At 47.4% G+C, this 27,576-nt stretch overlaps 2 protein-coding genes across 6 annotated transcripts; both read right to left on the bottom strand.

Moving 5' to 3' along the window:
* Positions 1-540: 540 nt before the first annotated feature.
* Positions 541-6,407, bottom strand: LOC143485078 (uncharacterized). Of its 3 annotated transcripts, XM_076984259.1 has the most exons (3): positions 2,646-3,138; positions 2,381-2,541; positions 541-2,112 (listed from the first exon to the last, which is right to left on the bottom strand). In XM_076984259.1, the coding sequence occupies exon 3, from the start codon at positions 1,651-1,653 to the stop codon at positions 676-678; it is 978 nt and encodes a 325-aa protein (XP_076840374.1). In that variant the 5' UTR covers positions 1,654-2,112; positions 2,381-2,541; positions 2,646-3,138; the 3' UTR covers positions 541-675. The 3 variants fall into 3 exon arrangements, with proteins under 3 accessions (XP_076840374.1, XP_076840375.1, XP_076840373.1); XM_076984260.1 differs by lacking the exon at positions 2,646-3,138 and adding an exon at positions 6,302-6,407 and having other exon boundaries at positions 541-2,541; XM_076984258.1 differs by having other exon boundaries at positions 541-2,541.
* A 6,266-nt stretch (positions 6,408-12,673) lies between these two features.
* csrnp2 (cysteine-serine-rich nuclear protein 2) lies at positions 12,674-25,998 on the bottom strand. 3 transcript variants are annotated; one of them, XM_076983667.1, is made up of 5 exons: positions 25,345-25,998; positions 21,772-22,028; positions 21,014-21,276; positions 19,990-20,286; positions 12,674-16,059 (listed from the first exon to the last, which is right to left on the bottom strand). In XM_076983667.1, exons 2-5 carry the CDS (start codon positions 21,926-21,928, stop codon positions 15,274-15,276), a joined length of 1,503 nt encoding a protein of 500 aa, XP_076839782.1. In that variant the 5' UTR covers positions 21,929-22,028; positions 25,345-25,998; the 3' UTR covers positions 12,674-15,273. The 3 variants fall into 3 exon arrangements, with proteins under 3 accessions (XP_076839782.1, XP_076839783.1, XP_076839781.1); XM_076983668.1 differs by having other exon boundaries at positions 21,772-21,942; XM_076983666.1 differs by having other exon boundaries at positions 21,772-25,998.
* Positions 25,999-27,576: the final 1,578 nt, after the last annotated feature.

The raw sequence follows: 27,576 nt of genomic DNA, 5'->3' as shown, positions 1-27,576 counted from the left end.
AACACAGCAGGTCCAGGTGCCTGGCTGAATGACTCCATCCAAACAAAGCAGAGGTGTGTACGCTCTGACGGCCAGTAATCAGAGGCCGAAGGGTCAGGGAGGTCATTAAGGGTTACAAAGAGGGGCTTTGAGTCCTCGCAGAGGACTGCGTGAACGCAGATTAGAGGGGGGCTTGCTACCCCCTGTTCTGTCATCATAAAGGAGTGCAGATGCACGTGTGTGGGGGCGGGGCTTTGGCCCTGGGAGGCGGAGATCCACTTAGAGTCTTAATAATGAATGGTCAGACACAGGGAGGAACCTGTGGGACAAGCCTGTCTTAATGATCCCTACAGGCACTCTCGTGTGTGTGTGTGTGTGTGTGTGTGTGTGTGTGTGTGTGTGTGTGTGTGTGTGTGTGTGTGTGTGTGTGTGTGTGTGTGTGTGTGTGTGTGTGTGTGTGTGTGTGTGTGTGAAAGAAAGCACACCCAGTTCTAACAACATTTTATAAACTTTAATTCACTTCTCGACAAGTCAACAAGTTGACGACAAGTCAAAGCTGCTGTGACCTCATTTCCATCCACTAAGAGAACTGTTGCCGTCTTGAAAGCAAATCACTCCAATAAATGAGATTTGCTCCACTCGCTGCGCTGGTTTCCAGTTGCACGTCACCCCTGCCCAGAGGAGAATATCATCACCTCACATGAAAGACCGGACGAGAGATTTAGTGTGACGTGCCTGGGCTGTCGGCCATGCCAGCTGTGGGCGGCTCTGGTGGGAATGTGAGAGAATCCAGCCCAAACATGGCACACACATGACCATGATAACCTTTACACACATGACCATGATGACCTTTACACACATGACCATGATGACCTTTACACACGTGACCACGATGACCTTTACACACATGACCACGATGACCTTTACACACATGACCATAACCTTTACACACATGACCATGATGACCTTTACACACATGACCATGATGACCTTTACACACGTGACCACGATGACCTTTACACACATGACCACGATGACCTTTACACACATGACCATGATAACCTTTACACACATGACCATGATGACCTTTACACACGTGACCACGATGACCTTTACACACATGACCACAATGACCTTTACACACATGACCACAATGACCTTTACACACGTGACCACGATGACCTTTACACACATGACCACGATGACCTTTACACACATGACCATGATGACCTTTACACGCATGACCACGATGACCTTTACACACATGACCACGATGACCTTTACACACATGACCATGATAACCTTTACACATATGACCACGATGACCTTTACACGCATGACCACGATAACCTTTACACACATGACCATGATAACCTTTACACATATGACCACGATGACCTTTACACGCATGACCACGATAACCTTTACACACATGAACACAATGACCTTTGCACACATGACCATGATGATCTTTACATGTATGACCATGATGACCTTTACAAACATGACCATGATGACCTTTACACACATGACCACGATGACCTTTACACACATGAACATGATGACCTTTACACGCATGACCATGATGACCTTTACACACATGACCACGATGACCTTTACACGCATGACCACGATGACCTTTACACACATGACCATGATGCCTTTACATGCCATGGAGGTCTGTGTATTTCTGGCTGTTCCAGTGTGATCCCCCCCCCCCCCCCCACACTGCTCTCAGCCCACAGGAGGAGGGATGGGTTATGTCACTGGTTCTTTATCAGCTCTACTTGGCCACGGTCCATCCAGAGAGTTCAAATCTGCTGCCATTTGGGCCTCTCACTTCTAAAGTCCCCAGGAATTCATTTTGTCAGCTCCAGTTGGGGAGAGTTAGATAAATAAAGACCTCAGGATGCCTCTATCGTGTGTGTGTGTGTGTGTGTGTGTGTGTGTGTATCTTGTAGAAGAGGTACTGGTCGATAAAGAACGCAGCCAGCAGCCAAGAGCCGTGTGCGTGCCACTCCAAATCTCCGTCTGCAGAGGCTGCAGTAAATCAGTGTCACCCGGGCAAAGGAGGCAGTTGTGACCCCGAATTCCAACCAGGCTGGGTTCAGATGTTCAGGCTTGGAGACACTGCTGCTGGGGAGATTTTTCACACTCGTTAATTCATGTGATCTTACCATAATAGTTGATTTTCCCCCCAAAAAAATAATGTGAAGTGAACCCTGTAGCCACGTTTTAGCACAGACTCATTGATGGATTCTTTGGTTTGAAAACGCGAACCAAGCAAAACTGCTGTGGACTGCCTCCCGAGGATATTTCCTCTGCTTCGAGATAAAAATATATAAACACGCATCAACACACAAAGATTTATACCCCACTAAAAACATCAACAGTGACACACCTCAACTTGGACAGGACATTATCATTCCCGTCCCCACAAACGTAGCTGCAGCGAGAGCACATGACCCCGCACGCTCCCGGCACGGTGCCCAGACGTCCTGTTGTTGGATCCCGTCCTGACGTCCCTTCCTCTCACCAGACGGTCCTCGTGCAGGACAGCCCCTATAAATAATAGCATGAGCACATCCTGAGTGATGAGTAATTACAGGCTGGGGTCCTGCTGGGGTATTACGAAAGCCACACTCCCACCCCCACCCCTCCGGCACCTGTCGAGGTCGTGCAGAGCGAGGTTTTCCCAAACATAACCGCACGGCAGGATGGACGTGCTGTCCCGTCTCGCTCCTCCTAGCTGCTGACCTCGGGAAAACTGGTTGACCACTGAACGTGTTTAACATTGCACTTCCTGTTCCACACGGAGATGTAGAACCATGGTGGAGCAGGAGGCGGGTGGTGTTCTTGACTCCATGTTTTCTCCATGTCCCCTTGACCTTCAGACCGACTCTCTGCTCCTTTTGCCACCGGCCGAACATTTCCCACCGTTTTTTCTCTTTGCTGAAGCCCATGTGACAGCCATAACGTCCTGGTAACATCCTGGTAATGTCCTGGTAACGTCCCTCCAGACATTAAGATCTAGCCCTTTTCAATAAAGCACACAACAAAATCTCTGAAGTGGAACTGAAGTATCCTGACTCTGACATCGCCCTGTTAGGGCTAACACTGTCAAAGTGGGACACGGTACAGTCCAGCCCTGTTCACACATCTCTGCGTCTGGAACTGGACCACTGTGCTGACGTCTGCTCACTATAAAGCAAACACCCGTCCAGGGACACATCACCACAGCCTGCCGTCTGGTCAATGTTGCCGGGGCAACTCCAGGAAAAAATTACATTTATGTGAGGAAAAAGTTTCTCTCCAATGAATTATTTTTTGTTGCATGTGTTTTAAGAAAAAGAGATACACTGATGAAACTAATGTGATTCATTAATAATTAAAGCTACACAGGTGAAGAAACCTTAGATCAACGTGTGATATCTGATGCAATTTGACACTGAAGGAGACAAATTGCTCATCTGTTGGAATGTGGCATTGTCAGGAGAAATGTGTAAGTTTCCCAGAGAGAACCCTGCAACTTACCCCCCATTCTACAACTAACCTCCCACCCTACAAATAACCCCCCATTCTACAACTAACCCCCCATCCTACAACTAACCTCCCACCCTACAACTAACCCCCCATCCTACAAATAACCCCCCATTCTACAACTAACCCCCCATTCTACAACTAACCCCCCATCCTACAACTAACCTCCCACCCTACAAATAACCCCCATCCTACAACTAACCCCCCATTCTACAACTAACCCCCCATCCTACAACTAACCTCCCACCCTACAAATAACCCCCATCCTACAACTAACCCCCCATCCTACAACTAACCCCCCATCCTACAACTAACCTCCCACCCTACAACTAACCCCCCATTCTACAACTAACCCCCCATCCTACAACTAACCTCCCACCCTACAAATAACCTCCCACCCTACAACTAACCCCCCATTCTACAACTAACCTCCCACCAGAGCCGGAGTGGCTAATCGGGAGATTCGGGAGGATTCCCGATGGGCCGGCTCATGTCAGTCTCTAGTTTGGGCCGATTGGGAGGGAAAAATTATTTTGGGCCGTATTTGGGCATGAAACTCCCGGGCTGGAAAAGTGTCCCACTCCGGCCCTGCCTCCCACCCTACAAATAACCCCCCATTCTACAACTAACCTCCCACCCTACAAATATCCCCCATCCTACAACTTACCCCCCACCCTACAACTAACCCCCCCATTCTACAACTAATCCCCCACCCTGCAACTAATCCCCCACCCTACAACTAATCCCCCACCCTACAACTAACCCCCCATTCTACAACTAACCTCCCACCCTACAAATAACCCCCATCATACAACTAACCCGCATCCTGTAACTAACCCCCCATCCTGTAACTAACCCCCATCCTGTAACTAACCCCATCCTGTAACTAACCCCATCCTGTAACTAACCCCCCATCCTGTAACTAACCCCCATCCTGTAACTAACCCCATCCTGAGAACCCTTTCCTTCTCCCTGTCACTCCATTGCTCCATATTCAGAGGGCTCCCTTTCTCCTTCTGAGTCTAACAGGAAGTGATCCTTCATCACTTCCCACACCGCCACCTCTGGACAGAACTCTACAGAAGTCTTTTGGCATTCAGTTATTAGAAGGAATATGCTCCCTCTGACCAAGTGTAAGAAGGAGTTCACCTCCTCCAACTTTCTCTCCTCCTGTAAGACAAGTTGGTGTCAGAGTGTTTTGTGCAATCCTTCATCAGAATATTGCACTGGCCAGAACCGTAGCATCTATCTGCCCTCTGAACCCCAGAGTGACCCAGCCAGCCTCCCTTAGATGACGTGAAGGTCTTCGCCTCCTCCGTCTCCTCCTTATCTTCAGGGCTTTTACAGCAAACATTCCTCAGCCACGTTCTGACGCCAAGCTTCTCCAGTTCACGCCGACAGAGGGAAGAAGGATGTGCTGTGAGAAACCCTGCGTGGAGGGGCTACGTCAGGTCTGCACCACCCGTACTCGCTTACACAGCACTCCTCCTTCCTGCAGCTTCTCCGACCACATCCTGACGTGGTGTTAAGACCTTCTGCCTCCTTTGAAAGTGAGATCCAGGGCAGGGCTTCTCTCACGTTCTCACGTTCTCACGTTCACCGTTTCCCACGAACGCCGCCCCTTCATAACCTCTCCCTCCTCCGCCCTCTCCTCCTGTCCACCTCTTATCTCCCCCTCGTTCATCCAGTCATCAAGGCCTGCTCACACCGCAAGAGAGCGAGAATGAGAAGAACCATGTTCCCTCCTTCAAACCCCAGCCGCCACCACATCTCTCAGCTGGAGGAGACCTTCTGCACACACCCCTACTGTAGCCCCAGCACAGCTTAAGATGAACGCACTGAGGCCATGCCTCAGCTATGCATGTATTTGACCCCCAGCGACCCCGAGCCTTTCAAAGGGTGAAAATTATTCAAAACACGAGCCGCTCGTGAGCTGACGTCAGCACCGCCTCCGTCCCCGCTGCTAGCCGCTGACATCACCGTGCACAATCCGTCTCGGGTGAAGCTGGCGATGTCTCATGAGGCCTCGTAAAGTGGAGCTTTGCTGTTGTTGTGGGTTGCTGCCTCTTAAATTGACTTCTGGTGAAAACGTGTCCCCACCTGCCGCAGTGAGCAATGACACCCATAACTTCAAATCTGGAGGCATGCGTGACGAAACTGGCAAGCACTGAAGCCAAGATCCCACGGGACTTGTGGGATCCCACAATGCTCATGTCAGTACGTCATGGGAGTTCAACTAATCACTGTCTTTGGTGAGACTTTGATCACAACTGGATTAGCCTATGATGTATGTTTCAAGATTGACTTTGTCCAAGCCGTATGTCACACTATGTCTGCCCAGCAGGCAATAAAGGACTTTGGAAAGTTTCACCTTGAATTCTACCATAAATTAAAAGCAATGTTTGTCTATGGCTTAACATGATATTCATTTAGGATTTAAAGGAGTCAACGTGGCTGGGGAAATAAGCTACACTTGAGAGTGAAGGAAAATTCATATTCAGTATTGAGGGTCAAAGTATTCATGAGTATTAATGAGTCCAGTATATGCACTAGCAGGTAAAGGTCTTAGCGCAAAATGTACATGCGTTTCTTCATTTCTAAAGTGTGCTGCAGATATGCTGGTTAATATATTAGGATAAAAAAAAACTACATAATCCACAAGAAAGTTTAACTACATCAGGATGATTTAAGAGGACAGTATCAATTCACATTAGGACTAGGAATATTTCACATTGGAATTAGAAACAGTTCCTTATGTCCTGGCATGCAGCACGACACATACTTCAAAGGTTTGGACTCCAGACACGGGAGAGATGAGGAACAGATTTGAAGCTACGTTGCATGGCGGCAGTGACTGTAGGCCCGTGTGGGGGTGTGCGTGTTGTTCTAGGATGAACTGGCTGTTAGTGAACTTCCTGTACACATGGAGAGTGCTTCCTGTGTCACGCAGGAAGAACATGGCGAACCATTTTTCAGCTGAAGTGCAGCTGTTTTCTTCGTCCCCCCTGGCAATGACATAATCCTTTTCATATGGTTACAGTTCTGGTGGACCAATACTTCAACCTGTCCAGTTTGACAAAGTGCATGCGCGGATATATCACTTACGCATGTGTGGAGATGTAAGTGTCCGCATGTGTATTATTGCATTAATTCAATCCATCACATGGATATCAGAGAAGTCAGAAACCTAACTAGCGTCATCATAAAATACTTTTGTAATGAGGTGACACTAAAGCTTTTCTGTTTTTTTTGTCTCTTCGGGCCTAAAAAAACTTTCCTGCATGGAGTCTATTTCTACTCTCCAGAAAAAAAACACTTTGCTACTTTGGTGTTTTTAATTCCTTTGGTATGAAGCCCTGTGCACAGAATGGATCACAGCTGACTGTCACAAACCTTCTATGATATGACCAGCAGACTCAAGGTGTAGGCCTGCACGGTATAATGTATTACTGCTAGTCAGGGCTTTATGGGACAGGTTCACGGTAATGGTGGGAAGAATGTGAACAGTGCGGTCTGCTTTCTCCACACTGATGCTTTTCTCAGCCGTCATGGCAGGCTGGGTGTTTTTCTTCTCTGAGCCATTGTTACTTGTATGTCACCGGAGTGAAGCATGAACATGACCTTGTTCCTCAGAGCGAGGAATTTTCCCGAGGTTGGCCCGAGAGCGTACAGAATGGAAAAGATCGGACTCGGGAGGTTTGGCTCTCTGAGAAACAGCCGTGTGATTCACGAGCGTCCTGCAGAAGCTGGAGGAGGATCGAGTGGAGTTCAGCGCGGCGGTGGAGGGTGTGTTTGGGCCGCTTTTACGACTACACTGCCCGGCAGCGTTTCCTGATCCGCAGAGACACGTGCTCGCAGACGTCTCCCCCCGACCTCACGGCTCCAGGTCAGCTCGTCGAGCGCGTCTCTCCGAATGAGCCCGGTCTGGTACGGAGCACGTTAACGTGCACCGCTGAGGGTCTGCGGGAGCAGGACAGAGAAACGGAGCCTCTGCAGGTGTTGGCTGTGTGTGGAGGAAAGGAACCTCAGGAGATGTTATCTAACACCACTGCAGAAAGGAGCTCCTAGCAGTTACTAACAGCAGTAAAGTGTTTGTTAAAATAGCAACACTGAAGTGGAAGTGTGTGTGTGTGTGTGTGTGTGTGTGTGTGTGTGTGTGTGTGTGTGTGTGTGTGTGTGTGTGTGTGTGTGTGTGTGTGTGTGTGTGAGAGAGAGAGAGAGAGAGAGAGAGAGAGAGAGAGAGATATTAACAGAGTGAGATATTAACAGGATATTTCAGACTGAAGATCTGTGCTGTGCAAGCAAAGTGCTTCTGAATTAATTGGAGGAACCAGTTTGTAAAAAAGGTAAATGTTTAAACTATAATATTCATTCCATGCTGTTCTACAGTTCCAATAGTATAGATCAGTTCTGTTTCTTTGAATTTACTCATTTCATTACTGCCAACTGGCTATGCAAACAGATTAATACAGTATCATTAACAGAATGTCCATTCATATTAAAATGTCTTGCCACTGGAAGTGACTTATCCTTAATCCTGATGGCCCAGAAGTTTTCAACAAACCGATCAAGAAGTCATCTCTTGGTTTCTCTAATGCAAAGCTGATTACATCTCTACATCTCCTGCAAGTAATGTAATAAACGTAATTACCACAGTGCAGTACCACAGTGCAGTACTACAGTGCAGTACTACAGTGCAGTACCACAGTGAGCTAATATCTAATTGGTTATTTATATCACTCTTGTCTAGCATGTGTTTCATATTTTTGAGATTAGTGGAGAATGATTCAAAAGAGATGCAGTCTGTGTCAAAGTATATTTTTATAGCATAATATTAGGCACTGTGTGTGTATGTGTGTGTGTGTGTGTGTGTGTGTGTGTGTGTGTGTGTGTGTGTGTGTGTGTGTGTGTGTGTGTGTGTGTGTGTGTGTGTGTGTAAAAACAGCTTTCTTTTCTACGTCATCTCTCAATTCATGTCTGATGTCTGAATTCTGCCCTTGTACTCCAGAGGAAACAATAAGGTTTGTTCCGAGTTTAACATTCGGCCTTTAACACTGCAATAGACTTGAGACAGCTACGTCATTCTCAACATGCAGAAACCCAAGAAGTGACCAGAGACCAGCCCCAGGCCGCCGTTATGAATGCTACCATTTAAACGCAATCAGTTCCTAATGATGGCGAGCTATGCGCTAGCGTCACACACACGTCGAACGTTTCCCATGACTTACTGTAATCCCTGTTTCCATTGTGGATTGGGAAAAAAGTCAAGATTGAAGGAGAAATGTTTTACTGATTCTTAATGTATCACCGAAGACGGCTGCTGATCTGATTTGTGGTCTGTAGTCACATGACTGCAGCTGTAGCGTTGCGTGATTCGTCGATGCAGGTGGACCTATAGGACGTCGTGAGCACAAACCGCCAGTACGTCACTGATGTCATTTCCACGTGCATGTTTTTTTTCAATAACTTTCTCTAAATTCCATAATTCAGCTTCATAGGGCCAGTGTACACCTCATAACTCAACCTGAAATGCCAAACTTAAGCAGTAGGCACTAGATTTCAATGCAGTATGTTCTGCTCAACCGTTAAAGCTGTGTGTTCTTTAGGCGACTGGGCAGTGTGCATACAACCTCAGACATACTACATCCGCCATTTTACCTACGTCATATGACGTCACATGATCATAGTTAGACGCTCCAATTGTATCATGGGATAGGACAGTGTGCTGCAATCGCATACTACAAAATGTACTCCCGTAGTACTCCCGATTCAGTAACACATCCGGGAACTTTTCGCTTACTGTTTAATGCCTACTATGCAATCGGACACACTACCCTTTATCTCGTACTGTTTAGGCGTACTGTATAGGAGGGAAATACGGCAAAGGTGAACGAGGTGATTGTAGGTCATAAACGTACCACTCCGCCCAGAGGCTTGTATATACCTCAGTATGATCAAAAACATCAAATGCGATCAAGTTCCAAGATTTAAAGACATTGGATTCGCATAAGGATGTCTTTTATAAATTGGCGCTGTGTATGAAAACTGCTTCCCAAACACACGTGCCTATCGCTTTAAGTCAGTATCACAATCTTACCAGTTCAATGACCTCAACATATTAAAAAAACATGAAAAGTGTTATTTGCAGCTGTATCGTTTTAAAATGCGCGTCCACGGTGCGCTAAACGCGCGCTCTAAATGCGCGCTCCGTCGCGCGCTCAGACGCTATCTGCGTTCCGCTGGCCTTTCCGCTCTTTGGAAAGCGCAGGAAACGGGCCCGGCGGAACCGTAGCACTTACTGCCCCTGGGCCGGTGCCATGATTGTGTTCTGGCCCCTGCGTCACGACGGCGTGGCCGTAACGTCCCCGTCCTGCGCCCCCCGTCCACCCCATCCAAACCAGCCCGACCGCCGTTGTGAAGGAGCACCGGGACCGGAGGGCTGCGGACCCGTTTGGTGTTCTGTCCCGTCCACTCGACACGGTTGTGTTTTGGTGCGTCTCGCTCGTGTGGATATTCATGTTCACATTCCGTAATGGTGCGGGATCGGTCAGCCGGTTCTGCGCCGGTGCCAGTGTGATCGTCACGAACCCACTGCAGGTTCCGGTTGTACACTAATAATTCAAATAACATGTGTTTTTTCCCCTCTCCAAGCCACTGGACCATGCAGCTTCTGCCACTTTCCACCCCTTCCTGCCCTTCTGGGCACAGAGGAAGGCGCTATTGTTGAGGGGGCAGTTGTGTGTTTTTAAGATGTCCAAACACAGATCAGGTGACGGCTGCTGCAGTGGTGTTGGGCAAAGCAGCCATGAAACAACACAGATAGACACAGATCTCCATCTCTCTGCCCAAGGTGCTGTGGGAAGAATGGTTTCTGCGTTTCTCATAGCAGATGTTTGGCTCCAGTGCTGCTGTGTTTGCTTTGGTTGGTCCAAACAGACCTTTGACGTGGACATTGATTTTGGCTTGCAGTGTTTTCTTTGTTTTACACTCTTGATCAATCATCTCGGTCCACAGCTCCATGTGGCGAGAGACGTGAGCAGTAACTCCACAGTCAGCTCCTGTGTCACTAACACTGACATGAACAATGTGGCTGGTTGAAAATGCAGCTGTAATTAAGCAGGTTATTACTTAGACACAGTCCAGGAGTTTGAATAGAAGAAGTGTTTGACTTCACCGAGTCACCTTGAGTGCTCTTGTGTTGTACCCTGTGTTGAAAAATCACCAGTCTTCACTAAACCCACCACTCCATCCCCTGTTGTATAAAAACATCTTCTCCATATTGAATGGCCCTATTGAGAGCTAGTGGTCTCGGTTTGTTTAGTTAAAACCTTCAGTGTGGTGCTTCACAGCTTGTCAGTGATTGTATCACAGCTCTGTTATTCAGTGTCTGAGACCAGAAACTGGCTGTGGGCTGACAGATGAGCAGGGGAGATTGCGTGAGGAGAGGAGAGGGGGGGTCACTCCGAGTCACACTCACTCACAGTGTGTGTCCCGAGTGTAAATAAACCCAACATCACCCCTGCGCCAGTGATCTGGTGCAAAAGGTCAAAAGTGCCCCGTTTTGGCACACACAAGACCTTCGGGGGTGGAAGTGACACAGAAATCAACAAATACAGGAAAATGGTGAAATTTCACTTAGTGTACAAATGTAGAGGCAAACTGTATGGCACTAAAGCACAGGCAAACCAAGCATCAAGCTTAATGATAACTCAGACACCCACTATGAGCTGCACAACAGACTATAAAACATATCAGCCTACAGTATCTCATCCTACAGTGAATATAACTGACGAACAGGAAACAGATTCTGTGGACTGTTTTAGGTTGAAGGACTCAAACCCGTTATGTGACGCACACAGGACAGTGCTGCCACCTAGTGGACGTTGTGATGTATTTCAGAGCCGTATTATTAATGAATCTGTAAGCAGACTGATTTCTCTACAATCTGTCACACTCGTCTGACTTTGAAAATAGGCATCAGCATGGAGAACAGGACTTATAAACATCAGAGGACACAAATGTCTTTGTGAGAGTTATAGATGTACCTATTAAACTGAGAGAGCCCTGTAATGTTAGTTAGGATTTACTAAGGACGATGGACAAAAGACAGTAGAAAACCTTTTAATTTTAGTTTAGCTTTATTCTTCACTTACATTTTCATATAAAATTTGTATGTTTTGTCTCCTCTTTAGGCAACAATGAGCATAAGAGTCACTCCTGCAGCTATGATTTCCAACGTCAGTCAGTCTTTACCAGGTACTGGTAGCGCGCGCACACACACACACACACATACACATTTACACACACCCATACACCCAAAGGCAAATCAAATATGGGGGTTGGATTTCAGTTAGTGCAGCGGTCTCAGACCAGAGAGCACGAAAACAAGAATCAGGAAAGAAAGAAAGAACATATAACAAAAAAGTGACGGTGTCTTAGTGACTGTGGGCACGGCGTACACACGTAGAGGTGCCCCCACCTGTGGACCACGCCTAGTGTTCACACCACTGCTTCTGTGCTGTAGATGCTTTATTTTGTTTGTTTGTTTGTTTGTTTGTTTGCCTTACGCTAAGATAAGATATGTCAAAAAGAATCACACACAACAGACTGACCCCCTAGTGCAGGAGTTTGGGTCCCTAGGGTGTGATGACCTGGACGTGTGCGACATCTCAGCTCCAGATGAGTGTGCACGGGGACTGTGCACGAGGAGTGTGCACGAGGAGTGTGCACGGGGACTGTGCACGAGGAGTGTGCACGGGGAGTGTGCACGGGGAGTGTGCACGGGGAGAGCGAGCGTGCACCTCAAGCGGTCAGTAACACAAAGACGAACAGACGCACACAGGAACGGGAAAAAACGCAACCGAACGTCACGTCTCACTTTTCCACATACACGACGACAAAAGCAAGTAGAACCTCCTCTCGTGATTGGTCGTTTGCAAACACTGTTATTATTGCAGCTCCTGCCTAAATAAAGGAACGTGTGAGCGGGGAACTGAGGAGAGACGGGGCCTCTGTCCTGGATGGGGTCCGGCTGGTCCAGTTAGTCTGTTCCCCAAGAGGGTCCACCTGAAACAGAGTCACTCCTCCCCCTACACGGCCGCTGCACTATGGATAAATGAACAAGAACTAATACGAGCTATTTGTAAGGACTATCAAGTTTGTAGCAGTAAATAAAATGAGGCATATAATTAAGTAACATTTTTCACTTTTTTTTTTTTCTTTCTGTATGTGTGACCAGAAAAATGTTTCTTTACATAGTATTAGTGTGAACATGTAACCCGAAAACAAGAGCACCGTTCTGAAATGTGTGGACCGGTCGTACGAGGTCCATCATGCAGTCGCAGGAGTAAATGTCAAACCTTTCACACACACTCTTCCTCTGAACACGTGGTTTCTTCTAAACAGCACAAGTGCTTTGTGTGCACACAGAAAGAACGAAAGAAATAGGTTTCTTGATGTTTCATGTATACATAATTTAACATCACATTGATCAGTATACTACTTCAACACACCTCTTATTTAAATTTGACCATTCAAAGCATGTTTTTTTTTTCTGTAATCAACACAAAAACTTGGACAGCAAAACCTCTAGAAGCTCCTGCGACATTATCAGGAAACAGAAGACCCACGAACGAGGGGGGAAACACGGAGGAGAACAGGACACGGTGAATAACACGAGGGCGTCCTGGCACGTGCCAAACGGAGACCGCGCCCTGCAGCAGGGGCTCCAAGGAGCTCCCACACGCACACTAGCGACACTCTGTGGCGTGGCCGCGACTTTGAACCGCTAGCCAACGGAAGCGAATTATCTAAGATTTCTCCTAAAGCAGCTGCACCCGTGTGATGAAGGTCAGGTGCTCAGAAGATGTCTCGCCTCCACGCCGTGGTTCTACATGTTACATTTGTGATCATAGATGCTTTTCTTGCATTTCTACGTACTGGGGCTAAAGGTTATCAACACGTTAAATGTAAGGAAAAAAATGTACAAAATTCTTCAATATTCATTGATCTGCAAAGACCTGATGTGCAAACAAAATGTGTGGAATCTTATTCACTAAAAAAAAAGACATCACAATTTTTAAGTGATTATTTGCAATCATCTGTTGTCCTTAACCTCACCACCCAGCTGGGGTTAATAAATAAATGTTGGTTGGCCGGGATGACAGAGGAAACCTGCTTAAAGTAAAGGTTGGAATAAGAAGGAAAGAATGTTGTGGCCTCTGTCAAATCACCTGGACTCGACAGCACCTGTCACAGGTCTTAGTCACATGACAGGTGACGTCAAAGGTTCTGGCTGAGTTTGGTTCGATTTGTTGTTGTTTTTTATGTTGAGTTGAAAAAAAGCACATCTAAGTCAGCCATTTTGGGTTCCCAAGTTCACAGATTTCAATCTTTGGCCAAAAAAAGTACATCAGCCATCACCAGTAAATAATAAATATCTACAAACACCACCCGTGAAGATTGTACAAGATAAAGACTAAGCCAGCCAGTCAGGTCTATAGGGGCCTACAGCTGGGAAGACCTGGTGTGAAAGTCTTCAAATTCACAGCATGAGAAACTGCACAAAATCATTAGAGTGGATGAGGCAAAACACTGCTCTGCCGAACGCTAAAGTTGCGCTAAAGCCAGAGCGTCGCGGCCGTCACGAGCCTCTCGCCTCTTTCGGCACCGCCAGAACTGAATCGGGTCTCGTTTAAAGTCATAGGCGGGGAGTTGAGGGGGGCATTTGTGATTGCATACGTCTGAGTGTCTGAAGTTGGCATGAGTGTGCACGAGCGCGTGAAACACACACTCCCGTGGTGCCTTTGGCAACACCTCACACCTTCCCCCGACATCACGGAGGGCTGTGACAGGTGGTGTCAGGGACTGTTCATCAGCTGATTTGACAAATGACCCGTGTGCAAAAATAATTGCACATTCATTCATCTCCTGACCAGGGTTAACCCTTTAAAAAAAAAGCCTAATCGAGGTTGTGTCGTGCATAAAATAAGCAGTTCCCTCTATCGCCCCGTGGGCTCTTAGCAAACCCTTTTTACAGTACATGAAAACCAAGTATTTCCAGGCTTGTCCGGTCGGGGGAGGCCGGGCGTGGTGGGGGTCACTACCCAAGGTTCTTGTTTAGCTTTGCAGCTTTCGTTTTTCGGTTAACGACACCCAACTAATCCCACCATCCCCCAACCCCCCTCTTCAGGTTAGCTTGTAGCATTAGCTCCTAGTATTCTGCCGTTATACCTCTAGTAGTCCCATGCGTACTACTGCAGTGGGACCTCGAGGCTTGTGTGAGCCTCCAGACAGCCACTGGGCCATCCTGACCATTCTTGCTTCTTGACATTAAAGGCCACATTTTCCACCAGTATCAAACACCGACCTGATACTGTGCTGGGAAAACAAAACAAAACAAAACAAACCAAAGACCATGCATTACCTAAGCTAGCTCAGGACCCCACCACCCCCACCCAGAGCACCGCCCACCACCAGCCAAGGCCCCCTGCCTTCTCTTTCTTTTTTAGTCTTTTAATAAATAATTTATTCTATTTTTTTTATTCTTTTCAATAACGTTTTTTTAAACCATGAAATGCCTACTTCAAATACAGTACATGCTTATCTCAGACCAGATACAAACCACGGTCGGTACCCCTTCCTGTAACATCTGAGCGGTACCCTCTGGCCCACAGCGGTTCTACCCTGTGCACGGTAGGCTCTCTTCAACTGTAATACAAATTTTGTGCAAAACATCTGCAGTGTCGTTGGGCACTACACCTCTGTAGGGAGCTGTATCGCCCCTCCGGCCTCCGCGGGGCAGTTCTTCTGCCCTTCCTCGGGGCCCGGGTGACACTCGGGACGCTGGGGCGAAGGCCGTTCCCCAGCGGAGCTCTCGGCTCGGTCCTGCCCGCAGGTCTGGTGTTCGTGCCGTCGGTTCCCGGGTTCCTCCGTCTCGCCTCCGTCCGCCTGCCCGGGGAACGTCTCGAAGGCGGCCGTCTCCACCGGCCCGATCTGGTAGTAGAGGAGCGGGGCCTGCTCCTTCAGCAGGCTCTGCGGGGCGGGGCTCTCCTCCTGGTTCTCGGCGATGCAGAGCAGGGCCGCTCCACCCGGGAACGCCCCCTGGAGGAGCACGCCCTCCACGCCGGCCTGGCCGTTCAGCTCCCCGTGCAGGAGGCAGAGCGCGGGCTCGGGGGCGGCCACGCCGTCCACCTGCGCCTCCTCGCTCTGGCGCCTCCTCTCCTGCTCCTCGGCGCTCTGCAGGTGCAGCACGGCCGTCTCGTTCTCCCGCTCCAGGCTGTCGCAGTGGTGCCCCGCCTCCAGCTCCGCCTCCGAGTCCAGGGGCGAGAGGGAGAGGGGCGGAGACGAGGAGGCCAGGTCCGCCTCCTCCCCGGACTCCTCCCCGGGTCTGGAGGCCGGCAGACAGCCCTGCTCCAGGTCCAGCTTCATGATGGTGTGCAGGTAGTGGGTGCGCACACGCAGGGGGTTGAACTCGATCCGGCCGGCCGTGTTGCGGCAGCCGTCACGAGAGCAGCCGCACGGGAAGGACATCCGGTCCACCTGGGACAGAGAGAGATGAGGGACAAATGACAACGGCACAAACGGGTCACCCTGCCGCCATTATGAAGCACAAACTGGTCACTAGGGGTGACCTGCAATAGTCGCTGATTCGACTATAGTCGACTATACCCCCTAGTGGACTATGAACGTCATAGTCGAATGTACCATTCTAACTGCATGGGTAGGGTTGCCAACCGTCCCTTGAAAAACGGAATCGACCCGTATTTAGAAACAAATGTGCGCGTCCCTTATTGATCTGTAACGGGACGCACTTTGTCCCGTAATATCGTGAGAATCAAAAAATATTCCGTCAACGTCAATGGAGTTGATAAATGATGGTGCGCTTGTATGTAGATTTTCATGGTAAAGAAGCCCGCCCCTTCTCTGTGACCAATGGGCTGACAGCCCTTTTACACACATGATTGAAACTACAGAATCGGCTCATCTCATTGGTCCAGTCTCAGCAGCGACATGATATGAAGAAGGCATTATGGACGCGAGTGGCAAAAATTCAGTGGATTCAAACAGCGAACCTTCGAGCTTGACTACTACTAGAAATATAAATGGAAAAAATAGGTTGACTCTAAGATGCAGCATTACACTGTTTAGTTTACAAGTTATTTTTGTTTTATTTTTACTACAAGTGTTTATGTTTACAAATTTACTACAAACTTTATTTGCACATTGCACTAAATGCGATATTACAGAATGTTCATATTGATTTTGTTATTTATTACTGTTTTAAGTTAAGATACATGATTTTCCAAAGATATTTTTGTTTATGGCAATACTATTTGCACTAAAATAAATTGTTGAATTGTGTAATAATTTTTTTCTATGCATATTTTTATCATTCAAAACCATGCATCCAAATGAATTCAGGTTGATTTCAAAAGGAGGGGCAGGTAGTGTGTGTGTGTGTGTGTGTGGGGGGGGGGGGGGGGGGGGGGGGTAAATGAGGTGACCAGCCCTACCGAGAGGTGTCCCTTATTTATTTATCAAGGAGTTGGCAACACTATGCATGGGGGTGCCCAAGGATGCTGCTAAGCATTAGTTGTTACATGAAATGTCTTTGTTTTCGTTATATATAGCCTTATGTCAAATAAAATCATCCTAATTTCTGTTAATAAATATTTTTGAATGATGTTTGCACATTAACAATAGGCATCTTCCTTACTACACATTAATAAATCACACCCTGCAGTTGCACAACCCAAACGAGCGGAGCTGAACACGCTACAGAATACGCGCAGCATCTGCCGAGATTATAATGGCTACTAAAAAACTTCAAAAGTATTTTGAAAAAGATAAAGATGAATCAAACAAAGTAAAGTGCAAATTATGTCATCAACGTCTTTCATTTCGCACGACAACAACCAACATGGCATACCATTTAAAACGCGTAAGGCGAAAAAAGAAAACAGTTCAGCCGTTGGTCGTTTCGTTTGTGTCTTCTCGTCTTGTCGCGGTGCGTCTCGGCAAGTAGCCTATAAACATTTTTTGTTGTTGTTTGCTTTTTAAACCCCGTTACTTGAACCTTTATAATAATAATTATAATATATATATAATATATATAATAATTTTTTAGGTTTTTACTTTGAAGAGGAAAAAAGTCCTGAATGAGAACGGGATCCCGTTTAAGGTGCTCTAGATAAAAATAAAAAAAAATACCGATTGGACTATTAGTCGACTATGAAAATCCTTAGTTGAATACACCTCTACGGGTCACCCTGCCACCATTATGAGACACAAACGGGTCACCCTGCCGCCATTATGAGGCACAAACGGGTCACCCTGTCGCCATTATGAGACACGAACGGGTCACACTGCCACCATTATGAGGCACAATCGGGTCACACTGCCACCATTATGAGGCACAAACGGGTCACACTGCCACCATTATGAGGCACAAACGGGTCACACTGCCACCATTATGAGGCACAAACGGGGTCACCCTGCCACCATTATGAGGCACAAACGGGTCACCCTGCCTCCATTATGAGACACAAACGGGTCACCCTGCCTCCATTATGAGGCACAAACGGGTCACCCTGCCTCCATTATGAGGCACAAACGGGTCACCCTGCCTCCATTATGAGACACAAACGGGTCACCCTGCCTCCATTATGAGGCACAAACGAGTCACCCTGCCACCAGAGGCGGTCTTTGCATAGAGGCGTGGCTAGGCAACTGCCTTGGGCCCCTCCCACTGCAACCCACTGTAGGGGCCCCCTGATTAAGCCTGGTTCACACTACACAACTTTTCAGTCGTCAGGTTTTTGTGCCGTTCGCACTACATGACTGGTTGTGCTGTAATCGCGAGTCTTTCAGTTGTTGTGGCTTTCACACTACATGACTGATCAGCGACGCGGGCTCACGAATTACACAACTGGGGAATCGCCGACTCATCTGGCTGCCGTCCAAAAACACAAGAACACGAAAATTAAACTCTCGCGAGAACCAGCAACACCACGTAGAAGAGAAAAAAACAATGTACATGTACTCCACATTTTCGTTATTATTTTTTTTACCGTTTAAACACTCCATAGTCCCAAATTGCCAGAATTATTTCATCTCTCCTTTGCAGTGAACATAGATATAATCAATCACACTATTTCTCCAGTGCTGTCACAATGACTTAAACACAGCGTTGTAGTAAAGTTGTAAGAAAGGTGAGGATTTTGTGTGTTTGCTGGGTTACTGTTTTGAAAGCATTCTTGAAAGCGATATCTTCAGCGGTGCCGCGGTTCTCTCTCCGCGTTCCCATTGGCTGTAGCTAGACACTGTTCCCATTGGCTGTAGCTAGACACTGTTCCCATTGGCTGGAGCTAGACACTGTTCCCATTGGCTGGAGCTAGACACTGTTCCCATTGGCTGTAGCTAGACGCTGTTCCCATTGGCTGTAGCTAGACGCTGTTCCCATTGGCTGTAGCTAGACACTGTTCCCATTGGCTGTAGCTAGACACTGTTCCCATTGGCTGTAGCTAGACACTGTTCCCATTGGCTGTAGCTAGACGCTGTTCCCATTGGCTGTAGCTAGACACTGTTCCCATTGGCTGGAGCTAGACACTGTTCCCATTGGCTGGAGCTAGACACTGTTCCCATTGGCTGTAGATAGACGCTGTTCCCATTGGCTGTAGCTAGACACTGTTCCCATTGGCTGTAGCTAGACACTGTTCCCATTGGCTGTAGCTAGACACTGTTCCCATTGGCTGTAGCTAGACGCTGTTCCCATTGGCTGTAGATAGACGCTGTTCCCATTGGCTGTAGCTAGATGCTGTTCCCATTGGCTGTAGCTAGACGCTGTTCCCATTGGCTGTAGCTAGACGCTGCTGTTGACTCAGTCGCCGACTGGGCTAGATATTAAACATGCTACATATTAAACATGCTACATATTAAACATGCTAGATATTAAACATGCTACATATTAAACATGCTACATATTAAACATGCTAGATATCTGCGATGAATCGGCGACCAGTCGGCGAGCATCTTTCAGCAGTTCACACTACACGACTGAGCGAGCGCCGAGTGATCGCCGATTTGCCTCCGACCACAGTTTCTGTCGGCGATCTACAAAAAACAGTCGGCGACTGAAAAACCAGCCTAAAATCGTGTAGTGTGATTTATTTCTCGCATATTAATGTTGATGGGCCCCCTAGCTAAATTCACCTTGAGCCCCCAAATTGCTAAGTCCGCCACTGCCTGCCACCATTATGAGGCACAAACGGGTCACCTGGCCACCCTGACACAAAGCATACGATTCATTTCCAAGCTGAACTAGTAATATCACTGCAGGTTTACAACATAGATGTGACTATTAAACTCTTTGCTTGTTGTTACTACATTATAAATCCTTAACTGCAAGGGTACTGCTACACCCCCTCCCCAGGTAGTCAGGCACATGCTCCCTTTCACACACACACACACCTGGCATTTGATGCCAGCCTGGCTGCAGCCGCACTGGTGCGGGTCGCAGTAGAAGCGACAGTCGCAGCCACATTCCTCGCGGGACAGCCGGATGGCACGCAGCTCCGTCTTCTCGCGGGCGTCGATGCGGGCGATGCCCGAGGCTCGCAGCAGGGCACGGCGCCGTTTGGTGGGCAGCGGTTGCAGGAAGAAGCAGTCGTCCACCTCCACGCCCTCCACGTCCAGGTCCTCGTCTGAGACGTCGTCCAGCGTCAGCGTGTCCGCCTGGGTGCATTCCACCGTCCCGTTCCGCGTCAGCTGGGGGGGGGTTACAGTCAACACTGAGATTTGGAGACTTTGGAGATATGGAACGTCTGTGATGGTCAGGTCATGCAGCAAACAGTACACCTCAAAACGCGAACAACCCTTCCGGCTGTAGCCACCAACTCACCTAACTTTTACCTCCAATTAAAGAGCACCTACTAACATTTATATTTACATTTACGGCATTTAGCAGATGCTCTTATCCAGAGCGACTTACAAAAGTGCTTTGCATCTGATAACAGAATTCATCCTAGATAATAGTACGGATAGGCCAGAATTCAAGATACCATTGAGTCAGATTACTACTAAACTACAGGAATCAATGTCATTACCTAGTGTTTTGTAAGATAGACATTTGCCAAGAAGCACAAATAACCATAGACAGACATACAATTTAAGAACAACGGCAAGTGGTATCAGCTGAGTTAGTGCTCTGGTAAGAACTCAACAAACAGGTGAGTCTTCAGTCTACGCTTGAAGACAGCAATAGACTCTGCAGTCCTAGCAGCTAATGGAAGATCGTTCCACCATCTTGGAGCCAGGACAGAGAATAGTCTGGAGCTTTGTCTTCCATGAGACTTTAAGCATGGAGTTTCATGCTCTCATCCAATGAAAACGACCCCCTGAGATCAACGCCCACGTGTGCCGGCCCGCGTGTGCCGGCCCGCGTGTGCCGGCCCGCGTGTGCCGGCCCGCGTGTGCCGGCCCGCCCACTCCTCACCTTCAGCTTGCGAGCGTTGAGCTTCTCCTGGCGCAGGTGCTGGTGCAGGACCCTCCGCCGGCTGGTCTCCTGCTCGCGGGCGAACTCCCCCAGGGTGTATCGGCGGGTGGCACAGTGGTGGCGTGCCATGCCCAGGGAGCTGCCGCCCTGGCTGGGCACGCTGGTGAAGCCCTGGCGCCGTGAGAAGTAGTAGACGGTCACGGCGTCGAAGCGCACGCGCTTACGGCCCAGAGACGTCTTGTGGTGGCGGAGGATGGAGGTGGCTGTGGGGGGAGAGGGGGCAGGGTCAGCCGTGCCTGCCACCAGGGGGCAGCAGAGAGTCGTTATCATCATGCGGACTGGTTAATGCTCTGGTTAAAACGCTCTTGAGGCTTAAAACCATCAAGAATCCTGCATCTCTACAACTGTGATGCACGCCGGCAGGTTTTATACTCTGTAGGCTAATTACATTGAGCATGACTTAAATTTAAATAGCGGCCGTGTGCAGCCAGTAGATGTAGTGCTGGAGATATCGTACTGGAGTGTGTCTACAGTCTGGAATTAGCTCTCATGTCTGCTGTTGGAGATACAGAACGTGTCTGTTAAGACAAGTGTTAGAGGTTCTGGTTTCTTTCGCGGATAGCTACCTGTATGGTCCTTCTGCTAAGCTAACATCAGTGTGAGATGCACTTCCTGGTGGAGACCTGTATTCTCAGGTGTCCAGTTTGGAGCCGTTATGGTAGTTCTGTGCTGAACTTTGACCCTTGGTGCTGCCTTACGCGTGAGGGAGCTGGAGGGGGCGTTGAGGCTGTCGCAGCTGTCCGCGCTGTCGCTGCTGGAGACGTCATCGTCCGAGTCTTTGGCCGGCGAGCACGGCGAGCCACCGTCCACCTCCTCGAAACGGCGTTTCAGGCCGAGAGCAGACACTGTCTCCATGGAAACACGGCGTTCTGGGGACACGGGGTGCACGCGCTTAGTTCGGCCGGCTGGCGGACGGTCGCGGCTGAGGTCGGACGCCCAGCCGTTAAAGACAGTTCTGGACAGGACACAGAGCGACCGGACTGAACAACACGGGCACACTAACGAAGGTTATCAGAGCTGGCACCATCTACACCAAACAGTGGTAATTATTACTGGGATACCGGTGCGAGCTCTGGGTTTCACACGGGCCCATTCTAAACTACACTTGTGTTTCAGCGTTTAACATGTAACTTGATGTGTCACATGAAGGAAAATGATTGAAATAAAGCTTGAACTGGACTGCACTGTTCCTCGCTCGAATACCTGGAGGTCGTCCTGTCACACAGAATTTTCTGCGATTATATCAAAGTGTCTGTGAAGTGATCTTTTCAAAGGCTATTTTTCACCACGAGGTAATAACCGTAGTGGCCTCAGTGTAATAAATACACTGCATTACATTACACCCTATTGTGATACACGACAGAGGGTGACATAACAACTACTAACAGAAAACATACTGTAATGTGTAAAGAGGTTCAGGGATTTGTACAGATTTCACTCCATGAAGTATTTTTAAGGTTTCCTCTGAGACTGCTATTTCCCGAGGATATCTGTGGTACAGGGAAGAACTCTGTACCAGACACACCCAAGGGCAGTTCAGCACATCACCAGCGCTAACACGGGAGATGGGAACCAACAGCTAAACATTTAGCACCCTCTCAAAATGCACCTGAAGAGTGACCTAAGGAAACGCTGAAATGAGGAATACATTACACTACGTAAAAATGGCTCAGAGCGTAAATGTTCGATAATGATACACGAGAGACCTACTGAACATTAAATCACATGACGACGAGCTGTATCTCGGTGATATAAAGACCCTCACCAGCTCTCATCGGCTCAAGAGACTTGCTAGAAATGTGTTCCTTGTTTGCTTTCTGCCTTTTTTTTTCTAAATCAGTCCAGCCGTGTAGCACATCTGAATACTGACTCAGGCCGCGAGGAAACCGAAAACCACGTCCACGAAAAAGAAAAGGACAAAACACAAAACGAGGAAACCCTCGTCAGAATAAAACACCAGAAATTTCCAGAAAGGTGACATTTTCTTTATTTTCTCCTCTCCTGGTGTGTGGATGTGCTAGCATATAGAGCTAAGTTCAGTCTCTCTAACCCTCCCTCTTTCTCTCTCTCTCCCTCCCAAGCATGACAACCCTCTCAGAAATCATCAATTCTGCAAACATTGCCATGGCAACGGGAAAGGCGCAGTTTACAGAAATTGCCTTGGGACAACTGTCTTCTCCTCTCTTCTCTGGCTTCTTGTCGCCGTCCGAGTAAAACCAGTCAAACCATTTAAATGAGTCGTTTGCGGGCTGTTTTCAAGGCCAGCATAACTAGCGCAGCGGGTTGAGTGGTCAGGCGGGATCAGGTCTTCCGTAAGCCCTAGGGGTGTGTGTATGTGTGTGTGTGTGTGTGTGGAGGGGTCCTGGTGGCTTTGAGCTGCTTTGTCACTGCCTTTCCTGTGTAGGAGTGTTGAACTTCTACAGGAGTCCTACAATCTGGCCCGAAAACCTGTCTGATCTTTTTTTTATAAAGGACAACAGCACAGGCTACGCATTACCATAACTGGAACTGCGTGAAATTCTAATAGATATCTAAATTGAATCTAACAAATGAAGTAAAATGCATTAATCTTTAAATGTTTTACAATAGTATTATCATACTAGTATTACTCTCACTATACAGTATGTCTGAAATAACAGCAGTGCGTTTAAGTACTTTGGGAAACTGCCCATTCATTCTGTTTAATGCCGTGATTAGCAGTCATGGACCACATCAACGGCCACAACTTGCTGAGGGCATCAAAGAGGCACATCGGACACTCCCCACCCCAACGCGGCGGACGTGATCGACGCTAAGAGCGATCCGAAAGGAAAGAGGAGCGGTCCTTTGACACGGGGATGTGCGTTCGGGAGCTCCGGCTCATCACGGTGCCTTTAAACGAACCACAACCATAGAAACACGAGACGCCCTCAACACCAATCAGCCGTGTTTGATCCTGTTCACCATTCCTGCTCATGTCCATTGTAAATGTGTTTTTTGATATATTGTAGAACTGTAATAATACAGAATGGCAGTATGCAAAAGACAACAGTGATTTAAGTATATCCCACCTATATTACTGTACCAGGAGCTGCTGTAGCTTGTTTGTGACAGTTTTATAACCTCTCGTTTTTGGCCTAAACATTCTTACTATAAAATTCTGCACTGTCATCTACACCAACAGGCGTTGTGATCCCACTCGCAAATATAACTAAATATATCTGAGCAGCGTAATATCAGGGTTTTTTGCCCGGTTGTGGGCGAGTTAGGCTAACGGTGACCATGTAAGAACCATCAGTGAACGAGAGGCATTCAGGCAGGGTTCCTCAACTACGTCCACAAGAAAACGCATAATCAAACATGTCGAATGATGAACCCTTATGAAGTAAGCCAGATTAAAAATAAATGATCGGCTTGTTGGCCTGGCGCGCGCTCATCACATTGATACTGAATAGCATCCATTGTTCAGGGTTTGTCACGTCATGACTTTCACACCTGGTGGAGTCTTCATACACACTTCCAGGTGTTCTCCTAATGTTCCCCCTGAATGCTCCTGTCACACTGACATATACTGCAACAGATTAAAGCGCCAGGAAGGCTGTTCTGGGGTCAGTGGGCCACGGCAGGACGGGCCAGAGAAAACCTCAGTGTTCAAGGCAGGTTATCAGAAGTGTAGGACCTGATACATATGAACCAGGCTGAAGATCTAGAAGTTAAATGAAGGAAAGCCAGGTAATATATCAAAGGTAAAACCTTCACCTAAACCTTCTCTCTCACTATTACGTGTAGTAACAGTCCTGTTATGTCCTCAAAGCTGCATTAAAGGGAAAAAAAGGTCGAAAAGCATCTTTTTTTTCCAGTTTGCCTATACTGTCACACACACACACACACACACACACACACACACACACACACACACACACACACCCTAGGGCCTGTTTTGTGGTGCTCTGAGTGCAGGTGTGATGGTGGTTTGTCGAGTAACACCTCACGGTTCCCCCGCTAACACTCCCTCCGCATTCAACCACGTCCCGGTATTTATGGACGACTGTCTGTGGAAACCGACAGCTGAGAATTGAACGAGGTCCAATATGGTGGCAAAGCTTCACAATGGCTGAAAGGGGCAGTTGTCAACACGAAGAGAAGAGAATAAAGCGGCTAGTGGAGAGTATTTCCCCTTCACCCGTATGTGTGAGGGGAGACGGAGGCCGTGAGAGGCGGTGGTCCGTGTGAGGAGCACACAGCCCCGTCAGGCTACATGGAGGAAACGCAAACCCTCCTCAGTGTCTTACCTTGGGCAGAAACACAGAGCCTTTAAGCAGCGGGGCGCCTGTCCCCTCCTCGGTTTTCTTTGTTTTGTTTGTGGTATTCCTCTTTTTTTTTTGGAATAATGGACAGATTTGACTGAGGTCCACAAGGTTATCAGTAGAGAGACAAAGGCGCCTCTAGCCCACAGAAAATGGTCTCAGCGATGAGGAAGCGCCGGCTGGCCGCGCAGCTCTCCGCCCCAGACATGCTCACTTTAAACGGCTATACTGCGGGACTGTGTGCTCTTACACGCACATATCACCCGTGTTGTGCATCAAATCATCAAAACGTTGCAGGTAACAGCCGCGAAGGGCCAAAAAACAGACAGGCGAAGGCAGACGAGCTGGTTGAGCCACACGTGAACTCCGCGACATTAACCCGACAACACACGACAGATGATGAAGGAGCTTCAGTCCTCCTCACCCTCCATTACACACACCGACGCAGCTCTCACTCCCTTTTGTTCCTTTAAACGGTGTCGCGCCGTCGTCCGCGGGCAAACCGAGACGTTAATATCTTTATCGAGAAGGGGAAACGAGGCTTTAAAAACCCGGTCGGTGGTTTCGCCGGAGTAGCCCGTGGGCCCGCGCGCTGGCCCGGTTTGTTACAATGTAACAATAGAGTAAGGAATGCTACACGGTGCCATATATACTTATTGTGACATCATGACCACGCTCCCGCGGCGCATGCTGGGAAATGTAGGCAAAATCCATTTATGCGCTTTGTTCGTGTCTTTATCACTAAAAAAAACTATTACTTCCCCAATAGCTATTCCAGGCACTCAGAGTAATCACAAAATGGATTTTGATTAGTCCGATATGCGATATATCTCAAAAACGAGAATAGTCCCCTTCAGAAGTCCTTTTGTTATTGACAGCTAAGTCTCCATGGAAACAGAGATCAGGGTCATATGTATGATTCCTTTCAGACTAGATATCACTGCAAATTGAAAATACAGATATTAACTGTAGCTCAATATTACGATATTTGCAACTGTTTGCTTTTATTTAAAATAATATTGATAAAAGCCATGAAAATGCAAGGTCAAATACTCAGACAGGAATGGCCTTATGCTCAGATTACATATGGAATAATCAGTCAATAAGGATCATCTCACCATGTATGTAAGCTGTGTACAGTGTTCACTAAACTTTGGGAAATAGAGACAGCGCTGGATTAAAATAACTTTTCAGCACTCTGTTACACACACCGTTTATGACAACATTTATAAGGAAAAGAAAAAATATCATTTTTGAAAAAGATACGCATCCCGTTTATTGGCAGTGAATTTTGTACTTTGTGTTTACACACCTCACAGTCGTCTCCTACAATGAATCTTGCATTTTGTGTACCAACTACACAAATATCTCCTACAGTGATTGAGGTTAAAAAATCCTGCATTCGGGGTTTTACATGATTCAGGATGGGTGACTGGAATTTGAAAAATTACGTTTTCAGGTCTGTATTTGTGCTCTTTTGGAAAAGTGCTTGCCTCGCTGTGAGATCCAGCAATGACCCAGTTAAAGTCAGAGGCAGGGTTTGCTCTAAATGCAGCAGTGTCATCCACTCTAATGAGTCTGTGAGTAGAACCGGCTGATGGCACCACACACACAACACCGTCCTGCTCTGAGAGGAAGGGTCCTGTCTGCCTTAATGTGCTCTATCCTTTTGACAAATTCTTCCATAATATTTGTAGCCAAAAGGCACATTTTTAATCTCATCTGTCTGCATGACCCAATTCCAAAATCGCAATAAAATTTGACAAATTGTAGGTACTTACAAACATGACAGTGAATATAGAGGCTTTCTTATGGCATGTTTTCCAAATAAGCTTTGAGAATTGAAAATACATTCTGTAACATTTTGGGGGTCTTACTAATTAACTCTTCTTTGCCTACTTCATGACTGGATGCTTGAGTTGCTCTTTTTCAGGTGTCGTTATTTTTAGACTCAGGTGTCGTTTATTTTTAGGACAACCTTTTGTTGACACAGAGTTTGTGGTGTTCATCATTTACACGCAAATGAATCAGGAACCATGAAAAAACTAAAAAACAATTAAAGGATCCTTTTATTAAAGGAACGTTTTAAAATAACCACAAATAAAAGGAAACATTTCTCAGTTATTTTGAGCGTCTACTAGCACCTCTAATGCATGGCTTATGCAGCTGATAACAGATCTTTATCCAAAGCCTCTTGTCTCTCTGCAAACCGTATGT

This window comes from Brachyhypopomus gauderio, chromosome 21, assembly GCF_052324685.1.
Source record: "Brachyhypopomus gauderio isolate BG-103 chromosome 21, BGAUD_0.2, whole genome shotgun sequence".
Taxonomy (NCBI): Eukaryota; Metazoa; Chordata; class Actinopteri; order Gymnotiformes; family Hypopomidae; genus Brachyhypopomus; species Brachyhypopomus gauderio.
The sequence above is the reverse complement of the archived record's forward strand: the minus strand, read 5'-3'. Positions and strand labels throughout refer to the sequence as shown.